Here is a 21,757-nt window from a genome sequence, read left to right as displayed (position 1 = left end):
TGTAACACTCAGTAATGTTTCTTGATTATGTTACAACATGAATTAAATAGATTAGACAAATCTAAAAAGAATAAAATAAACTATATTTAAGCATATTTTTAAAAGTATTGCACTAATATTTAATTGTTTTTTGAAATTATTTTTGTTAAGTTGCTGAAAATCAAACTTAAACCACAACAACAAGACAGTGCCACGTGGACAGCTCACAGCAGAGCAGCTCACTGAGCCTCTGGATATAAATAAGACCCTGTCACCCTGTAGAATATCAACGCTGTGAACACGATCTTCTCCTTTTAGCGAGAGGCCTGACACTGATCGGCTGCTGCACAACGAGTTTTATATAACTGCTGTAAATATGTATTATTCAAAAATCTGTTTTATGATATGTTAAGAATGTGTTTGTGATTAAAGTCTCTTTTTCTTTTTTGTTGTTCTGTATTACAGAGCAGCATGGACGAGTGTAACCTGCTGAAGGAGAGACTCCAGGCCATCACTGAGAAACACCGCATCCAGGAGGACATCAGACAGAAGAGGCTGGAGCTGGACACAGAGAAACTCAAACTGCAGCATCTCAAGGTTCAGCACACGTTCATGTCTCAGTATACACTAGTCTGCACACGCTAAACCGTGTTAATCTATTATTAACGTGAACTACTGTTGTCCATTTGTGTCCTTCTGACGTTTAAAAAACAATGAACAGAAAAAAGCCATGAGGGAGCAGTGGCTGCTGCAGGACTCCACTACCCACAATGCAACGGCGCGGCAACAGAGCCTTCTGTCCGACCAGCGGCAGACCAGGGCGCTGCAGCTCAACATCCACGGGTAACAAACAAACATTATTCAAAATTTGAATTAAAGTAAAGTAAGATAACACTGGTTATATTATTATACATTATAATAATTAGATATTGATAAAGATTGAGTCTAACACACACTCGCACCATCTCCTCTGATTCGCTAGGATGGAAAAGGAGGTGGAGTTTCTAGAGAGGGAGGAGTCTATGATTTCCACCAATGAGAGCTTCATCCTCAACAGACTGAAGGCTGTGGAGAAAAGCCCTCAGGAAATCATTAAGGTACATATATATATGTGTGTGTGTGTGTGTATATATGTTTATATGTATGTATGTGTGTGTGTACATATGTTTATATATATGTATATGTATATATTGATATATATGTGTATGTGTATATATATGTTTATATATGTATATATGTGTATGTATATATAGATGTATATATGTATGTGTATGTGTATATAGATGTGTATACAGTATATGTGTATGTGTACATATGTGTGTGTGTATATATATGTTTATATAGATGTGTATATATATGTGTGTATATGTATATATACATACACACAAGTATACACACACATATGTATATATACATATGTATGCGTATATATGTGTATGTATATATAGATGTGTATACAGTATATGTATATGTGTATATATGTGTGTGTATATATATGTTTATATATATGTATATATGTGCATGTATATATAGATGTATATATATGTATGTGTGTATATGTGTATATGTATATATACATACACACAAGTATACACACACACATGTATATATACACATATGTACAGTATGTATACATAAACACACACTTGTATGTGTATATATATGTAAACACGCACATATATATACATACACACACACACAGAGATGTGATGAACTTGACCTCTGACCCTCTGTCCGTTTGTTTCCAGGAGGCACACGAGAACTTTGTCCCTGGTGAGTCGCTGCAGAACATTCTTCCACGTGAACAGCGTTCAATGTCAAATCCATGTCAACAACATACTGTCGATGAACATGGATTATTTTTATTCTCTCTCCTATAGAACCGTCGCGTGTTGCCATGGTGATTCCCCGTGACCCAGAATCTCCGCCTCCACTCGCCAATAACCACGCCGAGCCGAGAAAAAGTGGGATAAATTTAGATTTTTATTTATGTACGGTTTGACATGCGAGCTGTGCGTCTGTGGTCATGTGATGTGCTGAAGGTTCAGGGAAAAAGAGTCATCGATATATTTATACAATAAAACAGGAAACACTCGCTTATTGTATTTCAAACCAAAAATAAGAGTTTTTACACCACATTGTCTCACATCTCACCTAGTGTTGTTTTTATGAATATTTACACAATTTTTATTCCGCATGAATGCGAAAACGTCGTAAACTGACTTCCGAACGTTTTAGCCAGGCCGTAATTTGTGTGTTTTCCAGTGGATTCACTGGCAAATTGTTATGGCAAAGGTTATTGCATGGTATTTTATTTTTAATGTGACAGCGTAATCTGGGCTTAAAGAAACTAAAATATTTAAACGCAGCTTGTCCTCTGTTTGTTTCAGCTCTGTTCGCCATGGAGATCAACGTGGCCAAAAACCCGCTGACCGGAGAAAACACCGTACTTTCCACTGCGTCCGTCTCGGCCGACGACGTAGACCGACAACGACACAGCGGGCGGAAGGTTTACGACGACGGCAGGAAGTGCGTCTACGCTCTGAATCCACAACAGGTAAGAACTGTCACTTACTAGTCGGATTTGAATAGTCGTTTGGAACTTTTACGATTGGATGAAAGTGCCAAAACAAAAGGTCACAAAATGGTTTCGGAAGTCGATTCTACAGCTTAAAAGATCATTTTGGGCGTTCTTCGTGTCGAGTAGTTGGCAGTGTTTTGGTAATACCTCAGAATACCTGATGGGGGCGACACATTTGAGCTTTAAGTCGATGTTTAAGGATGTCGGACGACCGGTGGAAGCCTTGAAAATAGATATTTAGTGCTAATGAAGCTAAAGGACATGAACTACTACTACGTTCTTCTGCTATTTAAATTTGGGCTAGCACCAAACCCTGAACACCCAAGATCCCGCTCCCGCGATTACTAAATTAATCGTCAACTATTTTGATCATAGATTTTATCGGTTTGAAGCATTTTTCAAGGTTAAAAACAAGATTTCTGATTGTTTTAGCTTCTTAAATGTGAATATTTTCATTTTGGTTTGTGGACAAAAGAAGACGTTCGAGAACACAGTCATTTTAACATTTTCTGACATTCAAACGATTCATCGATGACGAAAACAATCGTTAGCTGCAGCGCTAATAACATTCCGTTATGAATATTACGCTCTAATTACAGGGATCACATGACCCGGCGTCTGCGTCCGAGCTGTCGGCCAAAGAAGTGCACCAGTTGCTGCGCAGTGCCACCGCGCATCGCCAAGTAAACCACATGGGGCGCTGCGGTAACCGTAGCGTCCTCCTCCACGACGCGACGGCAGAGAAAGACGCCAGCTGCGCGGAAAGCTGGCAAAACTGGAGGGAAACACGGGATCACCACGACGAGAGGCTTAACCACAGCGCGGTGAGGGAACGTCATCACCCGGGAAACGGCGTGGAGGCGGTGCTTCACCGTGGCGACCTGAAAGGTCACGGCTGCAGTTCTTACCAGGTGAGGAACTGTCACAGCGTTCTGGACAATCGGCCTGTTAGCCGCAGCAGCAGCAGCATCGTCAGGAGCAACAGCACTCACGGAGGCAGAACCAATGGCTGGACTCCGCCCCGGTCACATGACCAGGAAGTCGTGTCCCCCTATCAATCGCAGCTCTGCTACACCCCGGCCAATCACATCCCTCTCAGCGATTACATCAGCGTGGACGAGGAGGAACTTTACTGTAGCAACCCTCCGCCCCCTTATCGGTCCGTGCCGCACCGTGGCCCCGCCCACTCCGAGCGAGCGCCCTCCCCTCTCTACGGAGACGACGCCCCTTACACCATCCTTAGCACCGTGGACGCCAGCGAGCCGATCACCGCCATCTTCATGGGCTTCCAGACGGCGCAGGACGACGGCGGCGGGCGGGGCCAGGAGGAGTTCGAGGGCTTGCTGAAGGCGGAGCTGGTCGTCATCGAGGACGGCGACGATATCGGCGACAACAACAACAACAACGTGACGGAGGAGAGGCACGCCCCAGCGAGTGTCAGCTCGGCCAATGGGAGCGTAGGATTCGGAGTGAAGCGGATGACGCCAGGTATCAAACGGACCCAGAAGAAGCATCGGCCGTGCTGTTGTGTTAGCTAACTGGACTAACATGCTAACACGAGCGACCAACACTGACGCTAACACACTAACCACTCTGACCAGGGACGTAAGAACTTGAACTCGCACAACCCCCTGCACCAAATCCCATAGAGAAAAGTGACGATTTTTACGCCACAGCTCACAGAAGCTGTTGACCCACTGCTGCCCCCTTCAGGGAGTTCAAATGTCTTATTTTGTTACTTTAATGTTTGAATTCCTTTGTTCAGGTTCACCTCAGCGACACAAACGTATTAAACGAAGCAGCAGTAGACCAGCAGCTCCTGTGTCACCACAAGCTAAAATCGCTGATTTTCTCTATGGGGTTTGGTGTGAGGGACGTTAGCGCTTTGTAAACTTTAGCAAACACTGTTTTTCGGGGAGGAAAATCACCCGAGCATGCTTGTAAGATATTATAGACTTAGTCAGGTATATGTTTTATAAATTGAGTCTTTTATTAAGTGGCTAAAACCAGGGTTTTTTCGTGTCCGGTTAAAAATAAGCTAGGTTGCTAGCTAATCAACCGCCCTGTGGTCCAGCGTTGTGGCTCCCTCTGCTGGTTACAAGGTGTATAGAACAAAGAATAATAATGAACAGCTATAAAAACTCAAAATGGCAGCAGAACGTCAATTAATTTAAAGTGCATCACATAGTGGTCAGATTTAGGTACTGCATTATGATTAGTTGTAGTATTTATAGATGAGAATGTCGGATGAGTAGCATGTAGACAACAAACAAGTAACCATGATGCTAATAAACCTTTGTTTACTGATTAATTTTTTTACGTTTGTTTATAATCTGTGCTGGTTTAACCCTCGCGTTTGACATTTACGTTAATCCTCTGTGACGTGAAGCAGCTCAGATGTCTCCACCGCCGTCACGCCGAATATCAGACTGTTTGTTTACATCAACGCTGTTGTCATGTGATTATACACTCTGTGTGTGTGTGTGTGTGTCAGGTTTAATCACATGACTCGCACAGTGTATCATTGGCACAAACAAAACAGCCAACATTCATTTGTCACGTTATTGTCGGCAGGACAGAATCAGTCCACACCACGGTCACTTTATTAGGTACGCTGGAGGTCACCTAATAAAGTGTTTTTTTACACCTGAATTCAATGTGAAGCTAAAAAAGGTAACTTCACATTATTATTTACATGTTTAGCATCTTTTCCAGGACCTTTCAATGTGAAAAAATATATATATGTTCCCCTTAAATTCAGCGTTTTATTGGTTCCATGTGAATCTAAACTAGGTCTTTTGTCTCCAATCCTTCCGCTTCAATGTCAAAAACTAATATTAACCACTTTTTGATTACGAGCCTGCTAATACACACATTTATTATCAGTATTTTTTTGCACTGAATCACAGTACTATTAGGAATTATGATTTGTGACTCACTAATGTTCCTCTATGTTTCTGTTTTCAGTCACAGAGCTTCTCCATCTCTGACGGACGTCCTCAGTGGCTTCATCTTTACCTCATGAGTTCCCACGTGTACCAACAGGTCACGTTTAAACACTGACTGCATTAACACGTTAAAGATTAAAATCAGCCCACGATTCTGCTTCTTTTCTCTTTAAACGCAATAAAAGTACATTTAGTTTAACGATATGTGGACACAACTCACGTTTATGACTTTGAGATGCTTTGATTCATTTGTTTTGTTCGTTTGATTTTGTGTTTTGCCTTATTTTGTGGTTTTTTTCTTTGCATTTACTTTGTCACATGTGTTGTAATATTATTTCCAAACACCTGGTGGCAGTATTTGCACACACGTGTTAAACTGAGTTACACAGGTGGCAGGAAATCAGCGCACCTGACGGACGCAGAGCCTGGAACAACGCTAACGCGCCGTTACGACAGAACGGGAAACAGCCGGTATGTTTGTCAAACAACCTACAGCATGGGTGTCAAACTCTGGCCCGTGTAATTTCATTTGGCCCTTGAGTCAATATCAAATTAACATTAGAGCTGGCCCGCCGGTATTATTATACACTTATCTATGTGAGCAACTTTTCTCCTCAATGAAGATGATGAAAACGTCTCACAGGATAAGTCTGACTGATGAACACCTTTGTTCGATAATGAAGGTTGCCTCAGCTCAAAGCCTGAACCCCGACATTAATGAACTAGGCCTGAATGGTTGATTTATTCATTGTTATTTTATTTTCAAATTTATTAGCTTGTGGAAAAAGTTAATGTTGATATTTACCTCAGAAGGCTGCAAATAGAAAAGAGGCATTCAATTTTTAATTTTAATTTTATTTAATATGCCATTGATGTTTTTTCGTTTGTTTTTTTGCACTATTAAGTTATATAAGAGTTGCTTGTTCCATATTCAGTGTTAAAGCAAATCAGTGTAGCAAACTGAGCAATAATTAACATTTTATTCATGCACTTTCTCTTGCTACTTCAAGGCTTGAATGTTTGATTCATTCATTATTGTTATTTTATTTTCAAATTTATTATTAGCCTGTGGAAAAAGTTTATTTTTACCTCAGAAGGCTGCAAATAGAAAAGAGCCATTAAATTTTTATCCATCCATTATCTACCGCTTATCCTGTATTTAAGGTGCATTCAATTTTTATTTAAATTTTATTTGATATGCCATTGATATTTTTTAATTATTATTATTATTATTATTTGAAACTCGATTTTGCATGTCACTATAAAGTTATATAACCCTTGCTTGTTCAATATTCAATGCTAAACTTGTTTGGGTCCCTATTAAAAGGTTAATTTGTTCAACCTTGGCCCGCGGCTTTGTTCAGTTTTACATTTTGGCCCACTCTGTATTTGAGTTTGACACCCCTGACCTACAACAACTGCATTAAAACATCTGTAGGGTCTGTGTTAAAATCACCTTTGGTGACTGTGCGCTAATCGGGCTAGCCTTTGTTAGCGATACTAGCCATTAGCAACGCGCTATACAGTACTTTACAATCTGTAGCAACGTGTCCACAGATTAAAAAGCAATATATAGTAATATAAAGTATATTTAATATGAAACTAATAAGACTGTAAAAGTAGAGTGTTTTTACTACAGACGCAAGTGGCAGCCATTTTGGAATCTGATGGGGGGGGGGGGGGGGGGGTTAGCGAGGAACTCGGAAATTCCAACTACAACACCCAACCTGCATTCCAGTTGTCGGAAGTCAGAATTTCTGAGTTCATCTCAATCAACTTTCTGATAAACTTTCCCTACTTTTACTTGGGGTAATGCTTGCACATTGTAATAGAAACACGTAAAACAAAAAGTTAGCTAGCTGGTTATGAAATAATCTTAACTAACTAGCAACTAGCTAACTAACTACAATAATGCTCACTTAGAGCACATTCTTCGTTGAAAATGTTCCTGTTGTCTGCGATTTGGTGAATGTACGAGTTTCTTGACATAATCGCCTGGTATACTTACGTCTTTGGATGAACTTCCTGCCAAAATGGTGGTGTTTTCATTCTGACTGTTGCATGATGGGATATGCGTGACGTTATTGTACAGGGGGAAAAAACAGATACACACTCTGGTGGTTTCAGGAGTCACACTTTATTTATTTATTTATCTATTGAAGATGTCTTCACTAGATGTTTCAGTTGACAATGATCATAATCATGAACTAAGAAATAATGGGAATCAGATTAAAGAACCATAGTCTGGAAATGGTCTGTAAAGCTGTGTATTTATATATATATATATAATGTATATGAGTCTATACGAGTATAGAGTGAGTATTAATCGCAAAGTAGCATGAACACGACCACACCGGACACGAGAAACGCAGGAAACTCTGATTGTTGTTCCTTAACAATAATAATAATAATAATAGATATAATAATAATAATAAGAAAAAATGTTAAATAAGAAAACCCAATAACTTAAGTAGCATACGGACTCTTTATTAGTCATAAAAATGCACTTGTTAATGTTGTATTATATATAAATATTGCTCGATTCCTTAGTAACCTATTTCACACATCATACTAGCTCATTAGCGCCCCCTGGAAGCAGCCATCGCTGTACATTCAACCTGCGTGAGTGAAATTTGGCTAAAACACGTTGGCGCCGCAATTTACGCGCAACAAGAAGTCAGCCATTTTGAATTGAGCCACCATTTGGTGACAGTTTTTCTACACTACTACACTTTAACTTACCCTGCGTTAAATTTGACACAAACAACGTCCAACTTTTTACGAGCTGCGTGAAAGTTTACGCCACGATGCTAAAGCTAAACGCGAAATACTCTCCGTACTCGTAACTCAACCATACGCGGTCCAATCTTAACCAAACTTCACGCCTGCCATCTACACGTACGCGTATATCAAATCGAAGTCATTGCGCCACCTACTGGCAAACTAATGTATTGCGTAAAGTGCTTTATTGTGGCTAATAAAGAGAGGGTGTGCGGCTAATACAGGAAACATGCTGTTAAAGACGCAGGTAATGGTCAATAAGTGTACCATAAAATAAATATTTGACTGAAAATAGATCTGGTGGGGAAAAAAGCACAATTAGTAGCATAGTAGAGCGATGACATCACAGGAAAATATAGATATTGTGCTAAAATCTTCCAATTTTGTAGCTGTAATTCCACTGTTTTTACAGTGGCATCCACTGGATGGAGCTATAGAGCTAAAGTAAACAGACGCAATATATTATAAACATTTTTGTTTACAAATAAAAGCCTTTCAGGATTCATAAGCACTTTTTGCACCAAAAATACAATACGTTAAATCTCTTAATTTTCTTATTCTTTTTTTTTGGAAACAAGACCAAAAAAAAGGACATAAAAATATTGTAAAAATATTTGCGAAACATAAGAGAGTTAGAATTTCTGATTCAACCATTTACAGAAATATTATCATTTTAAAGGAGGCTCATTTAATTTGATTAAAACTTTCACCTTTTTAGAAACAAATTTCATAATTAAAAACCAAAAAAACAGCAGGCTAAAATATCTCACATTTCTCCGATGCATAGATGCAATATTTTAAAAATAAACATGCTTTTAAAGAAGCCTAATCAAATCAATAAATAGTAAATAAATAATTCAGTTTAACACAAATTAAGTTTATTTCAAACTAAAGTGAAGCAGCTAACTTTAAATGTCAAGGTAATTAAGTTGACACAAACTAAAATTACCGTAATATTTATTAAGTTAACTAGTTTGTTTGCCGGTGTGTACGCTACAAACCAAAGTGCTGTAAATATTACATTTTAAAGCATTTTAAAGAATAAATAAACGTCAAATATGAATCCACACGTGTTAAAAACTATGCTCGTTATTGTTATTTAGTGTCTGACATGGCGTTATGTTCCGTTATGTTCGTTTTTTACAGTTTGTACACAGTTTTAGACAAAGTGCATTTAATCTCGCCGCCGGCAAAACAGTAAAATGTGTGACTTTGAACGACAAAGTAAGAAAAAAAAAAACGGTGCAGATCTTCGTTTTGGCTTTAAAATCTTCGTCCTCACTCCTTCTTCTGATTGGCTAAAAGAGACGCCTCCCACCGCTGAGCCATGGCGTTCTGTCTCTGAGGCACAGAAGAGAGGGAGGCGGGGAACTGGAGGGAGGGAGGGAGGGAGGCGGAGATTCAGCTAAACCACTGGAACCAGGATGGAGGGGTGATGGATGGATGATGGACGGGTTGTGACAAAGAAAAATGACAACGAATCTGATGGAAGGCAGGCAAAACTCATGAATAATGAATCAAATTAGCTAAATTGCGAACTAAGGGATTAAAAAGATTTAATCCGACTCGGACTGAGTTCACAATTTACAACGATGAATGAATGAGTAAAGGAAGGAAATCAATTAACAAACTAAAAATAAAAAAACATGCCATGTACTTATACACACTTATACACACATATATACATGCTGTACGTCACATACTTATACACACAATTAAAAAATACAAAATATTTCTGTCAAAACATGCACATTTATAACGTTGTTTCTGCCGGTAGCTATCGGGGGCTAGCAAAGCAGTCTCAGTCATGGCTAACTACATAGCTAACATTGCTAAAACGATGGGTTGTTTGCTAGTGTTGGAAACATCGGTGACGTGGAGAAAAAGTTTGTCTGTTTGAGCCGTGTAGTATTTGAGCTAAACGCATTAGCATGATGTGATTAGCTAGCACCTGTGCTGGAGTATTTCCATAACGTGATTTGATTTGAAAAGTTTATCAACTTCTAAGCGATCCTCAGTGTAGTTCGGAAAGATTTGTGTGTGTGTGTTGTTGTGTATGCTAGCCAACCTTGTGGTCACAGGACAAACTGGACCGTTCCATTTTGCGGGTTCTGGAGGGGGACGAAGGGGAGGAGACACATCTGTCTGGAACCTCGGGCACTGCAATGAAAGAAAAGTAAACAAAATGACTTCGGAGACCGCGGCAGTTTTGTTGCCGCTTTCGCGTTAGCTGTGCTTGGAGCTGCCAACGTTCTCCACTAGCGTAGTTGTGTAGTTGTGTAACACCTTATATGGACATCCTGGTCTGTGTTTATAGGTCACAATAGGCTTTATCAAACTGGCAAGAAACAGTGGAAGAAAAAACACGCCGTCATCTGCAAACTGGTGAATTCAAATGTTCCGCTGCGATCACGTACCGTTGTAGCTAACGTTGTCCGTCAGGCCTGGAGACACCAGCACGGTGTCGTAGCTCTCCCTCCCTCTCCTCCACTCCTCCTCTCTCCTCCTCCTCCACATCTCCTCCCTCTGCCTCCTCCACTCCTCCTCCCGCTGCCTCACCACCTTGATCTCCTGCTCCACCAGAGACCGGCTGCTGAGCGAGCGCAGCTTGAAAAAGGGATTGGACGTGAAGGTGCTCTCCTGCGTCTGGGCCGTTGTGGGCGTGGCCGAGGCGGCGGAGGAGGCGGAGCTCAGGCAGAACTCGGAAGCGCTGCGGATGATCAGGTTGGACGTCTCCACGACGATGACGTTGGCGGAGGGCGCCGCGTCGAGGCTCGACGGCCACTCGGACAGAGGCCCGATCGACGAGGGCAGGAGGCGGTGGTTCCTGGAGGAAGAGCCGGAAGAGTCGGGCTCCAGGATGATGACGTTGTTGGCCGTCATCTCGTGGTAGAGGGAGCGAGGGAGAGAGGAGGAGGAGGAGGAGCAGGAGGAAGGAGAAGGGGAGACGGACAGGGTGGGGGTGCGGCAGGCGGGAGGTCGCGGTGGAGATCGTCCTGTTCGCAGCGTGGACTGTCTGAACGGGAACAGCAGAAATTCGGTTTAGTATTTCAGGAAACTAAAGTAGTTCTTTATTGTAATTTTTGGTTTAATGGCTGCCTTACAATCCTGTAGGGGGCAGTGTTACGATAATAACACTTGAACATTATTTTTAAACAAAATTAGTGCTGGGCACGTTAACACATTGACGGCGGTTAGCGCATGACAAGTTTTCGTGACGACTGACCGGAAAAAAATGCGTTTGACGTCATGTTTACGTGACTCCCGATTGTTAAAACGAGTCTCTAAAGTAACGCTAAACTTTAAAAACAGAGGCACACATACGCAGTACACAGGTATGCTGGTTATTTGTAGCGCTGCTCTTGTCGTTTAATAAACAGACCGCTCCAGTTCCACTGTAGGCGAAGCTAGCGGTGCTAAAGGAGTCATGCGTTGCCGTTAATGCGCTAACGTGCGTTGTTTTACCTGGGTAAAGTCAGACCCTGTGCTAGCATCCCCCTCTCCCTGCGGTGTCGCTCTTCTCTCTCCAGAGTCAGTCGGATCTCTCGCTCCACGGCGCTCTCCGGCTCCTCCAGGGGGCAGCGGTACAGCGGGTCATCCAGGCCCGAGTCCTCCGAGCTGGGGGACAGGGTGGAGGCGAGCGAGGGCTCCCCGGTGGACGCCGGTGGATTGATCGCCCTTTTAATTTAAAGAGGACAGGAAGTCCGGCGTCAAGTGGACTCTTAATTTGACGTACAAAAAAAAAGAAAGAAAGGGTACCTGTGTTTGAGTCGTGGGCTGCGGGTCGGCGGATACAGGGAAGTGTGGGTTCCCTGGAAGCTTCCCTGAGCTCTGAGTCCGGGCTTCGGGATGGGCTGACCTTTGACCTCCTCCTCCATCTTCTTCCACTGCCGTCGGGCCAACAGGAAGTCCACGTGTTCAGTGGAGACGTTCTCGCTGGACATCTCCTGCTGTACGCAGAAATCTGCAGGGAGCTGGCGAGAAACGACAACACGGTGAGACCCGGAAACTTGTCGGCACCGGAGTTCCTCCGCAAATCCTCATGCGGAATGAATGAACAAGTTTGAGGCTTACCCTTCTGTCGGGATCCGTGGAGCTCGACGTGGAGCTCGGAGACGGCGATCGCAGGAAGAGGTCGGACCTCCTCGTCTGCTCGTCGTCCTCATTGGCGTCGTCCCTGCTCTCCCTCTCCTCTCTTTCATTCGCCACCTCCTCCTTACTCCCTACATCACACTCGACTGCTTCCTCTGACGTCGTCGCGGACGCGGCTAACTGGTCGTCTCTCTCGGCGTCGCTGTCCGAGTACACGACGGCCAGCTCGGCCTGGAGGCAGTCGCTGAGGCGGCCGTCGCTGAGGTCGTCTCTGTTGCCGACGTCGTCTCTGTTGCCGACGTCGTCTCTGTTGCCGACGTCGTCTCTGTTGCCGACGTCTTGCAAAATGGCCGTTGCCGTAGCCGTTGCCGCTTCCACCTCCACCTCCACCGCCGGCTGTTCTGAGGAGTTTGTGGTGTTGAGCTTCTCTGACGATAACGGACACGCCGGACTGTCGGAGACGGACGACAAGAGAAGCTCTTCTTCCTTCCCGCCGTCTTCCCCCTCGACCTTTTCCCTCCCCTCGTCCTCTCCCTCGATCTCTCTCCTCCCCCAGTCCATCTTACCCTCGTCCTCTCCCTCCACTTTCCCTCTGTCGTCGTCGTCGTCGTCTTCCGTCTTAAACACCCTCCCCACCTCGACCTCCCCTTCCGTTTCCCCTCTACCTTCTTCGCCCTCTATCTCCCCTCTCCGTTCGTCCTCGCCCTCCGTTTCTCCCCGTCCTCCATCTTCTCCCTGTACGTCTTCCACCTCCTCGCTTTCGCCTATCGCGAAAACAAGATAGTCGCACTCGTCCCCGCCTCGTCTTTCGTCTTTCTCATCTGCCTCCGCGGCAGCTTCGTCCGGCCCCGTGAACTCCGGGTAATGGAGTTCCTCCGCTTCCTGGCTGCGGCAGTTAAATAAGTTGTCTCTCTCCAGGTCGGCGAGCGGCGGCGATGAGCTGATCTCCATGGTAACCGGGTCCGTCGGCTGAGCGGCGGCGGGAGAATCGTCCGCAGGGTTGTCGTCGCCGTCGTCGTTGTGGCTACCGTCGGTTAGCTCTGGCGTCCTCCTCAAACCGGCCGTGGCTCTCTGTCGATGAACACAAGACAGTATAGTATGATTACTTATATGTACTGTATATATATAGTATTTATTTATTTATATATAAGTTTATACCGCTCATGTTCGGGATTTTGAAATGGATTTTGTGCTTCTCTATGCAAACGATACACTCGTCTTCACAATAGACAGTTTCAGCTAAAAAAACGAATTATTTGTGTATTCTACACGTACATTTATCCTCTACTTGCACATGTAGACGTATATAAGTATGTGTTTAACAGTACAGCACATACATGTACACACGAGTTAAATCTGCCTATGACCTATAAATGTTTGGAGCCCTCGTAGCGTTACCATGGTGGCAGCAGTGCGTTGGCTGTGAGTGGGCCCGGCATTTGTATTATTATGGTCTGTCGTTGCAGGGCAGGCATGTGCCGGTGACAGTTGGCAGGCGTTGCCGTGGCAACGCTAAGTATAGATACAGAGGCAGGCGAGCGCTTTCAGTGAAGTCGTTTTTTTTGCAGATCGGGGGAAAGATCAGACGTAATTAAACGTTCTCGGTTACTCGCTGTCGTACGTTTGAATTTGTTGACGTAGCACCGTCTCTGTGGACGACAGTAAGGACTTGAAACCCCTGCAGGTGAAGTTTGGTATTTCATCTATTAGGTTAGCTGCTGGTCAATGAACCAAACAAAACAAATAATTTTGTTGGTTTAATTTCTTTGGACCACACTTGATGTGCAATTGTGTTTTATGCCAGAGCAGCATCGAAGCAGGTAGCTACCTACAGCCGATGATGCTACTCCCTGTGCGACACTACTTTTAAGTGCATCTAACAAAAAGCAAGTAAATACCTCCACCTCCTCTGGATGTAACTTCCATTGACGAAGGTTAGGTCCCAGGTTAGCTGTACGATATCTATGTTCTCTGGCATAGCTGTGATGCTATCAAAGGTTAGCTGAGCGGTGTCCGTCAGGACACATTTCGAAGCCTGAGTTGCTAATAGGGATGGGGATCGGTATCGGTCAGTTCTGTTCCGTTTTCTTTTCGCTTATCTAGGTCGCGGTGGCAGCAGCGTTAGCAAGGAAGCCTAGACAGCTCTCTCTCTCTCTACCTAGCCTAGCCTAGCCTCTTCTAGCAGCTCCTCTGGGGGGGATCCCAAGGTGTTCCCAGGCCAGCCAAGAGATCTAATCCCTCCAGTGTGTCCTAGGTTGGCCCCAGGGTCTCCAGGGAGGCATCCAGGAGGCGTCCTAACCAGATGCCCGAAGCATCTTTCATTGTCGGGTGAATCGTGTGACTGGATTGGCCGTTAGCCATGCTGCCATTTGTTGTTTTCAACAGGTTTTTAACGAGTCGGAGTTTGTATCTAACCCACGTGACCCAAGGAGAACCCATGACCAGAGAGATCCCAACAGGTAAGAAGATCCAAACGATCATCCAGATCAGGAAAGCACTCTCCGAATTTTCCTGACGTTTGTTGTTGTTGTGCCCTTGCACAATCCATCACCTCTGCTTCTTATGTCACCATGAGGTCATGTAAATATGGATATTAGAGGCGAATCCATCACACACACATGAGACAAAGTTCCCCGGTGTCTGTGCGGGGGATTCCATTAGTCCAAAAATGTGATCGGACGTGACGTGAATGTGGACGCAGGATCGATATGTGACCCGATCGAAAGTGTCTCGCCGGTGATGGAGTCCACAAAGGGATCGAGTCAATCGACTGGCAAACGTGTTCTCAAGATTGTTTACTCTTATACTTCATCTAACAACCCAGAATTCTAAATATGACTCATTTTTTTAATTCTTTGAAAGAGAAGGATCGCAGAGTTATCAGTTACAGCAGCTTTCGGCTCTAATCCAGATTTCCCATCGCTGTCTCTCTGTCTGGATTGGCAGCCAGGAAACCATGTGGATTACTGGTGAGCCTCCCTGACCTCTGAACCTCTGACCTTTGTCACCGTGAACAACTTTTCATTTTGTGCTTTGTATATGAAACGAGTTTCTGGACGGACTTAATCTGGAGAGACTGAGCGCAAGAACAACTCGTTTAATCATCTGTGTGTGTGTGTGTGTGTGTCTGTGACCTCTGTAGGACCTTGATTTAAAGGTAAACACTGACCTTCTCAGGACCTCAACCTCATTTTCTGAGGAACTGGTTCAAGCTGAGGACTTCATATTTGAATTATTCTATGTTTCGACTGTCTAAATGAATGGAAGGCGATGCAGATTAAGAGCTGCACAAACCTGTGTGTGTGTGTGTGTGTGTGTGTGTGTGTGTGTGTAAGGATTATAAAGCAACTTTGGGTATCATGTGTTTTCATGGAAGATGAGGAATTATCAAGCGTTTACTAATCTCAAAATGGTGACCTGTGAGTTCTAATTCTGTTCTATTTCAAGTGTGGGCTGAAATATGTGTCACCAGAAATTAGAATTTGAATCATTTGTGTTTGAATTTAAAATTGCTACACTTGAATAATTGCATTAAAATAGTGAATTTCAATCACATAACTTGAATGTGTACTGTTTAATTTGAACTATTGCATTATTGCATAGTATAACTTGAAATTAGATTCAGTTTTTCAATGCAATAATTCAAATTTAACAATACAAATTCAAGTTATGTGATTCAAATTCACTATTTCAACGCAATTATTCAAGTTTAGCAATTTCAAATTCAAATATAAATGATTCAAATTCAGTTTTGGTGACACATATTTCAGCCCTCTATTATATTTAAACATCCATTCATTTATTCACAAACAAGATGAGAAAATACAGCAAACGATGCCAAAAAATCCCTTAAATCGACGAATAAATGTGATTTAATCTCAACAGGAGCAGATTAAACTACAATAATTAATTAATTCAGTATCAGGGTGAGGGGGAAAATGCATCAAATCCTTATTTTTTTTATGCCTAATTCTCCTCTGTTGTGTTTGCAGTGAGTCACTGTTGTTTCATTATCACGGAGTTACATAACAGTCAGAGAGCGTCGCTCCATCAAATCAGGCATCGAACCAACAATCGTGAGCGATTAGACGCTGCGATGATGATGATGATGATGCAGTAAAAAAAAACAAAAAAAACCTCAGCTTCAAATAAAAACACTGTGAAAATCGCTACCGCACGAGGACGAAGAAGAAGAGGAGGATGATGAAGATGATGATGCCCTACAAGTGTCCCTGTTTACCTCATAGCCGCCGTTGTTTACCTGTCAGCGCGGGTGTTGTTTACCTGTCAGCGCGGGTGTTGTTTACCTACCAGCAGCTTCCAGCACAGCAGCCAGAACGAGATCATCTCCAGGCGGCCGCGGCGCGCGCACTCCTCTCCTCCACCTCTTCCTGCCGGCAGCGCGAGCAGCCAGGCGGCCACCCGCTGGCGCGAGGACGGAAGCATACAGGCTGGCAGCTGTGTATGCGGTGTTTGTGTGTGTGCGCGCGCTTGTGTGTATGTGTGTGTGTGTGTTTATTTATGCGAGTGTGTGTGATGGAGTGAGAGAGAGGGAAGGAAATATCGAGCTGTGCTTTTATCTCGGCGGTGAATTAGAGCAGAAGAGATAAATCTATATTAGCTGTGTATTGTACACCTCTCTCTCTCTCTTTCTCTCTCTCTCTCTCTCTCTCTCTCATCCATCTATCTGGCATCCCTGCACGCGCCTACTGCATCCGGCCGTTCGCTTCCCGCCCTCCAGCTCTAACGCTGCTGTAGAACACAGGGATGTAACATACACGCAATTTAGGATGCGATTGTAGGGGACGGGGGCGGGGCACTGTGGTGACGTCACCATTTAAAACAATAATATATATATATATATATATATATATATATATATATATATATATATATATATATATTTTTAAATCTCTGTATTTTTTTTTCTGTATTCATGACCTACCAGGGCATAGCTAGGGACTCAACCCCTATCCCAAGAGTCCCTTGTGCTCAAAACTCCTTGCTCCCAAGAGTCCTTGTGCCCAGGAGTTGTTGTTTACGCGAGTCCTTGTACCCTGGAGTCCCTGTGCCCATAGTCCTTGTTAGCAGTAGTTCTTGTGTCCAGGAGTTGTTGTTTCCATGAGTCCTTCTCCCCATTGTCCTTGTTCCTCGGAGTTCTTGTGTCCAGGGGTTCTTGTGTCCAGGAGTCCTTGTACCCTGGATTCCCTGTGCCCATATTCCTTGAGCCTCTGAGTTGTTGCGCCCAGGAGTCGTTTATTCCAGAAGTCCTTGCACCCATGAGTACTTGTACGCTGGAGTCCCTCGGCCAATAGTCCTTGTTACCAGGAGTTGTTGTTTCCATGAGTCCTTCTCCCCATAGTCCTTGTTCCTCGAAGTTCTTGTGTCTAGGGGTTCTTGTGTCCAGAAGTCCTTGCACCCTGGAGTCCCTGTGCCCATAGTCTTTGAGCCTCTGAGTTGTTGCGCCCAGGAGTCGTTTATTCCAGAAGTCCTTGCACCCATGACTACTTGTACACTGGAGTCCATGTATCCATAGTCCTTGTGTCCAGGAGTTCTTGTGTCCAGGAGTTGTTGTTTCCACGAGTCCTTCTACCCATAGTCCTTGTTCCACGGAGTTCTTGTGTCCAGTGGTTCATTTACCCTGGAGTCCCTATGCCCATAGTCCTTGAGCCTCTGAGTTCTTGTGTCCAGAAGTCCTTTGAGACATAGTACCCCAGACTCGTTGTTCCCAGGAGTCCATGTGGCAATGAATCCTTGCGCCCTGGAATCCTTGTGGACAGGGATCCTTGTACCCAATAATCATTGTGCCAGCTGGAGTCCTTGTGTCCTGGAGATCTTGGGATCTCCTGCTCTGCATGTTCCCTTGACTTCTAGCTGCTGCATGGGTTCCAGATGACTGCTGCTCCCAGGTCTGAGTCATGGTTGCCGGGAAGAGTTTTTGATCCACTGCCGTTCCACCTAGAAGTCTTCTTCAGAGGAAGAAGAACTCAAGACGCCTCATGAACGAGAGGTAAAGTGTGACTCAAGCAAATCCAGTTGAAGATGACTTGGACCTTGGTGACTTGGAACCTTCACAGATATGAAGGTCACATAGAAGGTTCCTGAACTTTCAGAGTGTCTTGAACTTTTGGACCATACCGCAACGTTTTTACTCTGGTTCCTCTAAGGGATGGGTGCCAAAGATGGAACAGTTTGGGTCGGATATTTTGGTTCTATTTCTAATGTAAATGGAAAAAATGATGCATCGTACCAAACCGCACTTTTCCACATGGTGGAAATTCGGCTTAAGGTGCAAGAACTTTCCTCAGGAACTCGGGACTTTACCATATGTTGTTGGATCCATAATAGGACCTGAAACATTTACTCGGTATGCTCGTTCCGTCCCTGCTCACTCCTAAAGTAAAGTCCTTGTGAATTAAGTGCAAAGTTCTTGTTCCTTAGGGTTCATAACAAAGGACTAGATCTTTGAGAGAGTGATGTAGACGTATGAAGAGGAAGAGAAAGGGACAAGGGGATGAAAGGAGGACGTAGAACCCTGGTCTGACCTTCAGATGTGAGGTCAATATTGAACTGACACCAAATGACGCTGTTTATGTAACGACGCGCTTTAATCTGCTTTCATTCCATCCTTTTGTCGTTGATACTAACCTTGTTTTAATCTATCGGGGACTATTTTTAAACGCAGTTTGGATTAGAATGGATTTGTGTACCCCCCCCCCCCAAGAATTTGACTCAGTTCAGTTCATTCGCGGTGCTTTGTTTTATTGGATAATGACAGAAGTGCAGTTGGACAATTTAAAATGCAAATGTTCCGCCACGGTTAAGTTGATTAATGGAAACACATTTAAAAGAAATTAAATTGTTGTTGTTCTTTTGTTTTAGTGTCGCTGGGTAATCCCTCGGGGGTTGCGACAAATATCTGACAGTTTAGTTGCGATAAGAGTCATTTAAAAAGTAATAAATTGAAAGGCTCCGTGTCCTACACTCTTAGAAATAAAAGTGCTAAGTAGAACCATACAAGGTTCTTCAGCTTGTCCTCATAGGAGAACCCTTTTAGGCTCCAGGTAGAACCTTTTTTATAAAGGTTTCACCAAGAACCCTTTATTCAGGAAAGGGGTTTTAAAGGGTTCTCTGGATCAAAATGGTTCTTACTGGAACCATTAGTGTTACCAAGAACCCTTGAGAAAACCCTTTCCTGAAGAAAGGGTTCCAGGTAGAACCTCAGCCCTTGTAGAAGAGCCTACATTCTTTATGATTTAGCTCAGGCTAGCGCTGCTTAAGCTACATTCTTTATGACCTTTGGCGTATAAAGTCATATCATTTGAGAAATTTCAGGACTTCATTGAGGAATTTCATGTTTCCCTGTTTTTATTCTAGATTCTAGAACCCACTATATGTATTTAAAAAAAGAGAAAATAAGTAACGCACATGGCACTGGAATCTGAAACTCTCCTGCAACAAATCCCTTTGAGAAAACCAGCGTTTTATTCTCACAGGGACACAGGAGATGCTCATCTACTGCTGCCTCCGACGGTAAGTTATTGACGTTTGGGTTAATCCAAACAAAGGTGTTTTAATGCTGAAATGACAAAATAAGACTTCAAAACTCAGTTAGAGGCAAACGTGGGAACAATTATCGTTGTGTCCCTGTGAGTTAAAAACGCTGATTTTCTCAATAGGCTTTGGTGTGGGAGAGCGAGTGGTTTTTAGAGAGTTACTCGAGTTTTTGTCCAAAGAAAACGAGTGTAATGGTGAAATAAAGTGGAAAACATGTTATTAAGATATCGTGGACGTATATTTGTTGAAGTTTTCAGTTTTTTGTCGCACTCAAAGTGACACAAAATCACACATGACAACAACCTGTGCGTCTGCGCACGACAACATCATCTCATTATTATTAATAAGTGTGTGTTTTTGTTTAAAGGACTCGAGGAAAACTTTGCAGAATACACAGAGGAAAACCATCGAGGACAGATGTGACTAACCTGATGATGCTGATGCTGTTGCCGTTGGTTACCGTGATGTCAAAGTACTTTCTCTTTCTCCCTCTTCTTCTGCTTCACAGTATTTTCCTCCTCTGATTGCTCTCCACACTCTTTATAACCTCTCTCTATCTCTGTGTATGTGTGTGTTTGTGTGTGTGTGTCAGTGGGGGGGCTACACACTGTGTGTGTGTGTGTGTGGGCAGCAGCCAATCAGAGAGCAGCAGCTTTAGTGACATAGTGACACACACACATCTGTCATTTGCGACTGTCTTATCCAACCATTCAAAGGATTAGTATTTTTATTTTTTCTGCTGCAACTCAACTTATTAATCTCACACACACACACATGCACATGCACACATGCACACACACACACACACTTATTGCGTCTCGATGTGCGTCATATGTCTTTAGAAGAACCTGCTGTTTGTGATGTCACAATGATTTACATGCTGTGTGTGTGTGTGTGTGTGTGTGTGTGTGTGTGTGTGTGTGTGTGTGTGTGTGTGTGTGTGTGTGTGTGTGTGTGTGTGTGTGTGTGTGTGTGTGTGTGTGTGTGTGTGTGTGTGTGTGTGTGTGTGTGAGATATAATGATACACAAACATTTGTGTTAATTTTAGAGCAGCCACACACGAATTTAATTTGACATCTTCAGCCTCGAGACATGACGACAAAACACACACGCTGTACGTCTGACTTACAGCCACTAGAGGGCAGAGTTTGACCAAACACTTATAAAAAAGTCACTCTAAATTATGAGATGAAAAGTAATTAGATGAGATTTTTTTTTTAAAGTCAGAATTATCAGATAAAAAAGTAATAATTGTCAGATTAAAAATAGTATGTTTATCAGATAAAATAGTTGAAATAATCAGATAAAATGTCATAACTGAGAAAAAATGAGATGAAAGGTCAAAATTGTGAGGAAAAAAAGTCAAAATTATGAGATAGAAAGTTGAATTTATGAGATATAAAGTCAAAATTATAAGGTAAAAAGTCAAAATGATGATAAAATAAGTCAAAATTATGATAAAATAAGTCAAAATTATGAGGTAAAGTCAAAATTATTCCAGAAAAATAAGTAGCCAGTCTAAATTATGAGATAAAAACTCATTAATATGAGACAAAAAAAAAAAGCCATGATTATCAGATAAAAAAAACAAAAAAAACATAATTATCAGATAAAAATGCTGAAAGTATGAGATAGAATGTCATAACCATGAGTATAATAGTCACAATTATGAGGTAAAATGTCAGAATTATGATTAAAAAAAAAAGTTAAAAATTATGAAAAAATAAGTCAAAATTATGAGGTTAAAAAGTCAAAATTATGAGGTTAAAAAGTCAAAATTATGAGGTAAAGTCATAATTATTACAAGGTTAGAAAACAC

General features: G+C 42.8%; 1 protein-coding gene across 1 annotated transcript; it reads left to right on the top strand.

The window, feature by feature from the left end:
• Window positions 1–302: 302 nt before the first annotated feature.
• On the top strand, window positions 303–5,623 carry palmda (palmdelphin a; the record flags this gene model as incomplete). The annotated part of the gene is made up of 9 exons (XM_083907820.1): window positions 303–349; window positions 445–576; window positions 701–822; window positions 962–1,076; window positions 1,728–1,752; window positions 1,860–1,943; window positions 2,370–2,536; window positions 3,160–4,017; window positions 5,528–5,623. The coding sequence occupies exons 2-9, from the start codon at window positions 451–453 to the stop codon at window positions 5,621–5,623; spliced, it is 1,593 nt and encodes a 530-aa protein (XP_083763946.1). The 5' UTR covers window positions 303–349; window positions 445–450.
• Between the last annotated feature and the right edge of the window lie 16,134 nt (window positions 5,624–21,757).

Source organism: Microchirus variegatus (assembly GCF_963457635.1).
Source record: "Microchirus variegatus genome assembly, chromosome: 21".
NCBI lineage: Eukaryota > Metazoa > Chordata > Actinopteri > Pleuronectiformes > Soleidae > Microchirus > Microchirus variegatus.
Note: the sequence above shows the minus strand (reverse complement) of the source record. Positions and strands in the feature narration are given on the sequence as shown.